Source organism: Asparagus officinalis, chromosome 3 (genome assembly GCF_001876935.1).
Source record: "Asparagus officinalis chromosome 3, Aspof.V1, whole genome shotgun sequence".
NCBI classification, from domain to species: Eukaryota; Viridiplantae; Streptophyta; class Magnoliopsida; order Asparagales; family Asparagaceae; genus Asparagus; species Asparagus officinalis.
This window is the reverse complement of record NC_033796.1, coordinates 39,281,621-39,291,836: the sequence shown is the minus strand read 5'-3', so window position 1 is coordinate 39,291,836 and position 10,216 is coordinate 39,281,621. Positions and strand designations below refer to the sequence as shown.

The following is a 10,216-nucleotide window of genomic DNA, read 5'->3' as shown; positions in this document are numbered from 1 at the left end:
GGATGAGAGATAGGAGAAGGGGAGGAAGAAGGATTTGGACGAGTATAGAGTGAGGAAGCAGCGGGTCCATGCGGGGCTTTGGATGAAGGAGATCGAGAAGATGGAGGAGGCTAGGGTTGCCGATTCTACTGCCGCCGGTGATGATATCGATCGGCTTCTTGATTCTTGCTCCGAGTAAGTAGGGTTTTAGACTCTTTGTTTGTTGGAATAGTAAAGTTTAAATCTTTGTTTAAAGGAAAGCTTAGTTAATGTCATCGGAGTTTTAGTTCGATTAACTTTGGGGCTTCTTTGACTCGTTTCAACCACATGATCATTTTGAAAAGTAGTAATAATAGAACTTTAATCTTTTCCCATAAAATGTTTTAGAAAATATCATCTATTTTAAGATGTTCTTGGCGTAATCTAAATTGATTTGCTCACATTGCCATTTTGTTAGCTTGTAATCAACTTACACGCCATAAGCTCCATTCCCTTTTGATTTTTACTCAGAGCTTTGTAAATATTTCCTTCATTCTTGTATCTAGGTACCAAAGTGACCTTTCTCATATTGGTTGGCAATTTCTTAGTAACTTAGCTTATGCGTTCTACTTCCTTACTCCGGAAAACTACCAAGCTTTAGTGGGCATATTATCAGGTTCTAAAGTTTCTAGTGAATGCTCACGAGGCAGTACCTTATGCTCTTCTCGCTGATTCTCGTTACAACAATGAGTACCAAAGTGGATGCAGGTCCATTTTGTTAAAAAAAAACGTTGAAAAATTTTCTTTGGACAAAATTTTATTCATTTGTCAATTTAAAGTACTAATCTGGAGATGAGATATAAGTGTAGATGAAAGACAAATGATATAATGAATTAACCGTACATTACAAATATGTTGAAGGATAACAAGACTTTCAGAACCATGCACCTTTTTTCTGTAATGAGTATTTTTTTTAAGCTTGTGCACCAAATTTTATGACCGTTGTTCTATATAGTAGGTCCCTGCGTACACCTTTTTACTTCACATATCTGTACAAACAAGTAGTAGTTCAAAGGCCACCCCAATAGCAGAGAGAAGGCTACAGGTTATTCTATATGGTGATGGTGTATACTCTTTAGTTATATGAATCATGCTTTAATTTAAAACGCTTCGTCATACACTTTTTGAAAGTTTATCCTACACTTCACATCCATTTCCCGAAACATGTTGGACATGGATCAGGTTTGTTTCAGACTTTAGTCAATATCCAGTTCAGAACTATTATTTTGAAAGTCAAATGAGTAGCTACTTCAGAAACATAAAAATGTTAGGTATTTTTATTCTCATAAGATGTTAATGAAAAAAAAGTATTGATCGTATGTAAATTATTGATTTTAATATATGTGTGTAGCAGTGTCTCTGTATCCTACAAGCTTTCCATGTCCCATACCTGTACTGTTAGCCATACCTGTTTCCATGCACCATAGCACTCTACAATACCAAAAATACATGACTGCTTGGTGTATACCTTGATGTGCGGGGTCTGCAAGAGTCTGCATTATAATTTGATATACTGTTCTAAAGTTGCATTCTATATCATAATGGTGTGTACCTTGATGTGCTGCCTGCAAGAGTTTGCACCTTCCTGTAGATTCTTGTACCATGTCAATAATTTCTTGTACCATGGATCATAGTTACATCCTTTAGACTTTGCAGGTCAAGCAAAGCCATCTGTTCTGAAGCTCTTTAAATTTTCATTGAAATGCAGGATTTTTGACTCTGGAAACATTGATCTGAGTAATTCAAAGATCCCCAGCACTTCTGGGTTCCAATCTAAGCCTTCTGGATGGGAGACAACAACAAAGACTCAAGATGGGAACATATGGGAAATATCTCAGAGGGAAGAGGACATCCTCCTCCAGGAGTTCGAGAGGCGAATCGCTTTCAGTAAATTCCAGGTATGTTTATTTTTTTATATCTTGCGGTGATCGTATATGTTCTTTGATCTTTCTTGTGAATTTCCTATCTAACTTTCAGATTAGTGATCCTATTTGTTGTTTTCTTATAAATTTTCGGTCCAAAGTTCTAACATTTTCTATTTTCCGCTTAGCCTACAACTTAAATGTTGTAATGCATAATTATTGAAATTTCGACTAAGATTGCAAATGATTTGGCCTTGACCTATTTTTACATCATGGTGAATTATTTTTGTATGGTTAGACGTAGGAGAACTTTTGTTTTGAAGGATTCCAAACAACTTTCACCGCAATAAGCTGTCCATGATTAGTGTTAGAATATAAAACTATAATACTCGGTCCTCACCCCAACTTCGGAGTTTTGGTGTAATGGTCAGAGGGATTTTGACAATTAGGTTGTTTACTACTAAAGTAGCTTCATGTTGCCTTGTTTAAGCATATGGACTATTATAATGCAAATTCCTCTAGGGTATATCTCTGTTATCAACTTTGTCTCTATGTTCACGACTTCAAGTCACTTACAAAAGTCTAAACACGTAATACTTGCTCTGTTTCTGTCTAGTCCTTCGCTTTCTATAAAATGTCCAAGAGATGACCTGTGTGTTAAAAACTAGGATGACCTATGTGTTAAAAACGTTCTGATAAATCTCATTTGAAATGTAAGCCATGAAGTCAAGCCAATCTATTTAGGAGCATAAAAGCTTAAACTTACTAATTAATTAGATCCCTGGTCTCAAGTCCTCATCTCATGGAGCTCTCAACCGAGGCAGGTTTTTGGAGCGCAAAAGCATAAATTTCTGTTCTCCTTTGCTGATTTTCCTAATAAAATGTGATTCTTACAACTTCCGGTAAATTTACTGCAGATAGCAAGCTTCATTAAAACTCATATTTTCAGCCGGAGAAGGCCAATAGATGGGTGGAAGTACATGATAGAGGAATTGGGTCCGAACGCTAAAAGAGGGAAGGGGAGTGTCCAGAGGCTGCCTAGTCTAGCTGACCCATCCACCCAACCTTTCAAGGAGGAAAGGCCAGCAATTGCCCCCAATCTTACCTCCAACAGACGGAGATGAATACAATATCAATTATTCCAGTTCAAAATCTCAACACAAGTTCCAGTGGTTGTATTTGATCCTTTGTTATTCTAGAACTTTGTCAGTACTTATTGGACTGCCTAGAACACAAGAACTTGCTTCACTGGATTTTTCTTGTGAGGATTTAAAAAAAAAAAGGACGAAAAGCAGTTGTTATGTGACATTTGGTTGGACGCTGCATCCCTGGACACGAGCTTCAGTTTTTGCAGCGGAGGAAGGTCGGTGTGAGGAAGTTATTTATGTTGGCAACTTCATCTGTCAACTGCTGGTGGTTCTATTTTTATATCTACGGGAAAGAAACTTTAATACCTCATTGCTGAGCTTGTATTTGTTTTAGTTGTATAAAAATTCTCGTATGCCTTTGTGGTTCTAGTACAGGTTGTAGAAAGCTGCTTTATTTTTCTCTATATGCTCTTTTTTATGGTTGTTATTAGTTACGGGTGGGAATCTAGTAGTTGCACAATTGAAAACTCGATTCTTTGTGAATATATTGCTTTAGCGGCCGAAAATGAGACGGGTTGGATGCACTTTCCCCCGTCATTTAGCGGTTAGAATGGAGGTGAAGTCTCTGTCTAATCACAAATGTGCTAAGACGCAAACAAAGTGATGCACAAATATTTGTTCTGTTAACTTTATGCAATTCGTAATGTACTTCAACTAAACTTTTGCAGTTCATAGTATTACTAAAACTTCTTTGATTGAATGAGATATTTAGTCCGTATAGATTTTTATATTAAGAGCTTAATCAGATTTTTGTATAGACGAGTGATCAAAAAGAAAATAAGAGAACAGTGAAGCTCTACGTCTGAGGACCAAACTGGACGCCAAAAAGAATAGGCGCACTCAACTGCGTTACTTGATAAATTACTGATGAATCTATAAGGATTAATTGCATATAAACCTCCTGCATTATCTTATTGTGCCACTTATCACCCTTTAAATTTTGTATTGTCACATTGTGTCACTTATTACCCTTTACATTTAATATTGCAAGATAAGGGCCTGTTTGTTTCACCAAGTTTATGGAATAGGAATGGTATTTGAACCTAACAATGGCGTTTTCGTAATTAATGGAATCTAACTGAATCCTAATTCTGAGTTTGGTTCAAAAAAAAATTATAGAATTGCTATTCTATAAAGTGGCTCAAACAGTGGTAATTTCAAGAAACCCAAATCCAACCTTTTTGAGAGGAATTGGGCATGATTTCTGACACCTCTCCCAATACTTATTCCGATTTCTGACACATCTCTCAATTCTTTCTGAACCAAACATGATATTAGGAATTGGACCAATTCTATAAAAGTGAGATTCCTAATCCTTTGGGTGAAACAAACATAGAATGCAAAAAAAATGGGATTCCATAAAACTAAAACTTGTCTATAAATTTTATATGGATTAGGTTGAAATCCATAAATAAAATATGATTCCTAATCCTATTCCTAGCCTCTATTGAACCAAACAGGCCCTAAACCTCCTGTAATTGGATGACAAAGCAGTTCAAACTAACATACTCCGCATCTATTCACGTACTCCGACAAAAAGTGAATGTCATCGAAACATTCAAAGTTAGTCAGGGTACGAAGTCAATGCTCGCTAATCATTGCAGCATTGGCAGTGAGTAACATTATGAAAAGAAACTTGCTCACAACATACAGACATCTTCAAAATTTAAACTTCAACCTAATACTAAACAGGAAACTGTATGAAGCCTCGCTGCCTCAGCCCAAAAAGAAAATGCAAGTAACATCTGGCAAAAATTTCGTGTTACCTGTAGATTACAAAAGAACATTTCACCTCACTTTAAACCAGCAGAGACAATTCAAATTCCTCAGCGTACAAAATATACATTTGCTTCTGCCAGCGGTACCCGGAGTGAAGAAATTTTCACATCCATGGGTTTGGGAGAGGTCATAAGTGTCATCACTATCAATCGACCATTTCATCCTTTCTAACAGTTAGTGAAAAAGAGTTAGCTGGGGATCTTCGCCCAGCATGAGAATTGTACTTCTGTTGAAGCCTTGGTCTGTTATCGGTCCACCAATTCTGTGCTTGCCGCTCATTGAACTCTTTCCGACTGCAAACCAATCAATCACAAGGTAAGTAGGCGATAGTTAGAAATTAGAAGATGCATATTTATGCATACTAGGTGGAATACACGTGCACTACACGTGGTTAAATATTATAATTATTTACTTTAAGTTTATTTATTTACTATAACATGGTTGGGAATTTTTTTATAATTATCATAATATATTAAATTTTTTTGGATATTTCCATGTGCAATTTTAACATTTTGCCTTCTAGAGAAATAGTGATGTTTAAAACCTTAAAATATTAATGATTTAAGATTAATTAGTAATTTGAATGTATAATTTTAAAATATTAACGATGTAAGGAACCAATAAGGAAAAAACCTATTATTATTATTATTAAATAAATTCTTGAATTCATCAAGGACAATGGTAGGTTTTATCTCGTTATTAAGGATTTTGTTTAGTTATAAAAAATCACTTCCATATGTTATTTACTTCCACCTGTTGTTTATCTGGCGACCGAGTATTATAGATATTCAAGAATTTTTTTTCTAGAATTTTCTAAGTTAGAATGTGCAAATTTAATCAAGAAAGAAAATACAAGTTATGTGATCAATTTCAAAATCTAATATTGTACTCTTTCTACATCATCCCAACTACTAATTGATCTGTCAAAACAATTACTCTCTAGTTTCAGAAAATTATAAAATATAGTTTGAACATGATTTGTACATATTATGCACTCATATTGATTGTATTTTAACAAAATAATTCATATTTATCCAATGTCAAACAACATCCAAAAATTTAGCTTAACGAGTTAAAAGGATATAATATCTCCAATAATACTCATATCCAAGCTATGAGCTTCATAAACTTATAAAAAAGTGATCAATATAAAATTATAACTTAATTTACTTTGTCAAATAATTTATTACAAATCATGAAAGACAAGGGGAGTCAGAAGAATCGTATACCCATCCTAAATAAATATTAAATTTCTCTTAGAGATTCTTATAGCAAAAGATTTTAGAGTTGATGTGTAAGATAAATTTAAGGACAAATAACCCAAACCAATTAATTGAGTGATAGATTTGCTATGAACTTCACTCTTATAAAATTGATATCACATGTGCCTTAAGTTGTGCTTTTGTTTAAGAGTTAATTTTAGAAAACTACAAAACTATTTAAGACTGAGTAAATCTCTGCCAAGTTTTGGGTGTTTTGTAGATAATTTATCTCAACTTAAAAAAAAAATGATTTAACCCAAGTGAACTTTTCTCACTTAAATCTAACCTTTAAAAACTAACATTATTGAGTCTTATTTATTATGTGACAAATACTTGACTTGGAAAGACTAAAATATCAGTCATCGTAAAAGAATTACTTTGGCTTTTGCCAGATAAAAGAGGTAATATAGAGGGAAAAAGAATTGTTAATTGGTTGTGATCCTTTTATTATCTGTTAAGGGTTTCTTTTTAATTAAAATTGCTTTCTTTAACAAGGTATTTTGTCTAAATCACATATCGAAGTAAATATGTTAATGAGGTTTGTTGACAGAAGTGCTAAAGATTAGGGGAGTTTTCATGAGATACTCTATAGTGAGAGGTGTTTTCTAAAATTGCACCAAAATTGAGAGAGGTAATCTATAACACCTCACATAATGAGGGGGTTTTCTCAAATTGAATCAGTTGAGTGGGTTTTTTAATACAATCCCCATAGTTGAGAGGGTTTTTAAAAATTAATACTTCTTTAAAATATGGCTTATTTATAATTTCTCCCTCAAAATTTTAATAATTTAATATTAGCCACTAAAATTATGATCAATTTCAAATATTTGTGGGAGTACCAAAGAATCATTGGATATTTAAAATCAAAGAACTATTATCTAAATAACCTTTACATATTTGCTCTTATAGACATTCTATTAAATATCGACCAATATATTGCTATATCGGCCAATATATCGGGTTAAGGACCTTATATTGGTACTATTTTATATTATTTTCTTTTGTTTGTTGATTTTTTTGATATATCGACCGTTATTGAAAATATGACCGATATATCCCTTTGAAGATATCAAGAAAATCATGTCATTTTTAATTTGATTGTGGGCTCGGGTTTGGATCATGTTTGGGAAACAAAATTAGAACCCGCAAAATCCATAAGGGCCACAATTCTTCTCACTCTAAGCTCTCACAAATCTTAAGCATATATCTTGATACAAATTTTTATGTAAAATTCATTAATATGTTAGGTTACATATTACAATGTCATGTTATGTATGAATGTTATCTCATATGACACCCAGTATTACATACATATCCTTGATTTTTGCAACCCGATGTCATGGATTTTATTTTTTCAATATCCCTGATTTTTGCAACCCGATGTCATGGATTTTATTTTTTTAATATTTATTTGATGTCCAACATTTTGTAGTAGTCCTTCAAAAGCCTCTTCTAATGTTTTCTAAGCAAAGTATATAATTTCAAGAAATAATTCAAAATCTTGAGACTCATTCAAAATATGATGCTTTAATTTTTCCACATCTCCTCTACTGTATAAATATAAGCTAAGCATCTGACCTCATATTGTATGATGAATATTATTTATCAGGGATCATATACTATTGTTTGTGGATAACAAATGTATCAAATCTTTTGTAGGCTTAACTGAACTTAAATACCTTATAGTTTACCAAAATTATACTTATATACCTCCACTTGTATCTTGCTGCACTTTTTTTAAATTTTAGATAACGTATCTTGATGCAGTTAAATATCCTAATATTTTCAAAATTTTAATGTTTGTTCCTTCTGTCTTGTTACCTAAACATAAGAATGTTCTTTGTAATTTTTCTATATGAATTTCATGCTATAATTTTAAGACAATTCTATGTTTTCTACTCTTTCCATAAATACTTTATTGACATACAATTATCTATTAATATATTATTATACATTACTAATAATTAATATGATGTAGAGTTTTATAATAACGTTAGAAGTTCTAGGGACCAAATTATGCAAACTTAAAGTGACATATAATATAATTAATTAACAATGATAATTAATTTAGTTTAGTTAGTATTAGAATGTAATATCAAAAGAGAATATGGGTAATATAGTCCTTGGAAAGTATTTCCACAACTCCCTCTTTTAAAGGGAGTATGATTTGGCAATAAATATATCACACTAAGTTGAAATGAATAACAGGGAGTTTTCTTTTTCTAATGAAGCAAAATACATCAATATAGGTTTTTACAGGATAATGATCATTGCATGAGTTACCTTCGAATATCCTTTTTTCAACTACGTTAAGCAAGAAGAAAAGAAAATATTTGAATTAAACAAGAGGAGAGCAAGAAGAAAAGAAAAAATTTAAGTTTTTTTTGAAGGGGCACGGAAACACATGAGCACGTGCACACACACTTGCAGTCACAAGCAGGCATGCACGTACTGACGTACACACAAAAACATGTATTGCAATGTTGTGCTCCTCTGAGAAACCGTTTCATGACTTTTCAGCAAGCTGCAGAGTAGGAAGTTAATCTCATTTCAGCCTAACTCTTTTGGGAAAGATTTGGAGCTGGAATCCCTCTCTCAGATTCGTTGATAGGAACACTATGTTTAATATCCACCCCATTCAAGCTGGTTAACGAAATTTAGCGCTAAATTCCAAAAAAATGTGTTTTAACTTTTCTTTTTTGGCTAATGGATATTGCATGAACAAGTTAAATAATGAGTTGCTGAACTTAATAATCGATAATGTCTTTAATAATCTATAATATCTATACCTAACAGAGAGCATGTTATGTGTCTTCAAGCATCTAGATCATGATCAAATAATTGGATGGGAAGTTGTATGCCTAAAAGCATATATCGGACATGCAATGCTTGGTATCCCATTTGCTTTAATGCATTGGTTAAATAATTTGATGTGACATACAGGATAGACCTTACCAGTTACCACTAGTGAGTCTTCTGGTACCTCAGTTTGTAAAATGAGTTGTCGTGCGCACACAGTTGTTACTAGCAGTAAAATGTAAGAAATTGCTTCCAGTCAACATTTTGACTTTGTGGAATATAACAAAGTTAAAAAGTGTAAGAAAAATATGCCATTATGACCACGCAAAACTCTCATTGATGTCAAAGCAAGCCTTTCCTGGATATTGTCTGAAACACAAGAAACATATTCATCAACTGACCTTCCATTACCAGTGGTGACAAACATACCTGAAAAACACTCTTTTGAGAGAAATTTCACCCTCAGGATTCCACGAGAGAGTGACAGATACTCCCGGTTCATCCTGTTCGACCAATTCTTCTGTTAATATCCCATTAGCATCGATGACATATCCTTCTGCTACTCTCTCTGCCATGTCCTTCAACTGCCATGTAAAAGAAGCAATAATAAATGAGAAAATAGTATGTGCATATATGCAATTCAGTCCAGCAAGCAAATAACAAGGGGTTACCAAACCATGAGGCAGCCTCATGCCAACGTGAGTGCTTGAGAAACTGGATGCTTACCGAAAGAGGGGAAGCCACCCCACCCAGAAAAGACACAAGAAAATTAAGAAACCTACATATTACTCTGAAGTAAGATTTAAGTATGCATGCCCTCATCATATGACATGACATTTTGTATTCATTATTGGGGACAAGTAATGGCATCCATTAGACAGAAGCTGACAGCTGCTGGTTAGAGCCAAATAACTGCAAGCCCCAACTTTTAGCTCTATAGAAATCCTAGAAGAAGATTTTTCAGGAAACACAAAGCATTTAACTCCAATGTTTTGTGAAAAGCATAAATATAAGTGAATTTTAGGTGTAGCCCAGGCCTTTGGAGCCCTCAAACCTACAAATCCGACAAATACCACCAAACACAATCCCACGTAACACAAACATTTGTGTTTCGTGTTATGAAACCCAAAGATTCTTGCGGTCACCCCCTTAGATCAAGAAGCAGCAGCAGAAATAGCTCGATCACCGGCGTTAATGTAAAAACCATAACTTTTGCCGCAAAACCAGTATATAATTTGAGTCAAATTTTTTTGTCAGAGTTACTGTTTCTTTATTAAAGTACTGCCTTCCTTTTACAAAAGGGTTTAACTAACAGATTTTTTTGTGGTGTGGTTGGATTTGGGGTTTT

At 33.7% G+C, this 10,216-nt stretch overlaps 2 protein-coding genes across 3 annotated transcripts in view; one reads left to right on the top strand and one right to left on the bottom strand.

The window, feature by feature from the left end:
* LOC109833881 lies at positions 7-3,458 on the top strand. The gene is made up of 3 exons (XM_020401730.1): positions 7-174; positions 1,727-1,916; positions 2,798-3,458. The coding sequence occupies exons 1-3, from the start codon at positions 83-85 to the stop codon at positions 3,002-3,004; spliced, it is 489 nt and encodes a 162-aa protein (XP_020257319.1). The 5' UTR covers positions 7-82; the 3' UTR covers positions 3,005-3,458.
* The window catches only part of LOC109833880, a 16,394-nt gene continuing 10,842 nt past the window's right edge, over positions 4,665-10,216 (bottom strand). For both annotated transcript variants that reach the window (XM_020401728.1, XM_020401729.1), the window contains 2 exons: positions 9,298-9,452; positions 4,665-5,100 (listed from right to left, as the gene is read on the bottom strand). In XM_020401728.1, the coding sequence (XP_020257317.1) occupies positions 4,953-5,100; positions 9,298-9,452 (303 nt within the window). In that variant the 3' untranslated portion in view covers positions 4,665-4,952. The remainder of the gene's footprint in view (positions 5,101-9,297; positions 9,453-10,216) is intronic.

Bases quoted from the DNA above. Each gene is read 5' to 3' on its own strand.
- LOC109833881 (XM_020401730.1), top strand. From the start codon at position 83: ATGAAGGAGATCGAGAAGATGGAGGAGGCTAGGGTTGCCGATTCTACT. The intron at 175-1,726 runs GTAAGTAGGGTT...ATTGAAATGCAG, and splicing joins CTTCTTGATTCTTGCTCCGA to GATTTTTGACTCTGGAAACA. The intron at 1,917-2,797 runs GTATGTTTATTT...AATTTACTGCAG, and splicing joins TCGCTTTCAGTAAATTCCAG to ATAGCAAGCTTCATTAAAAC.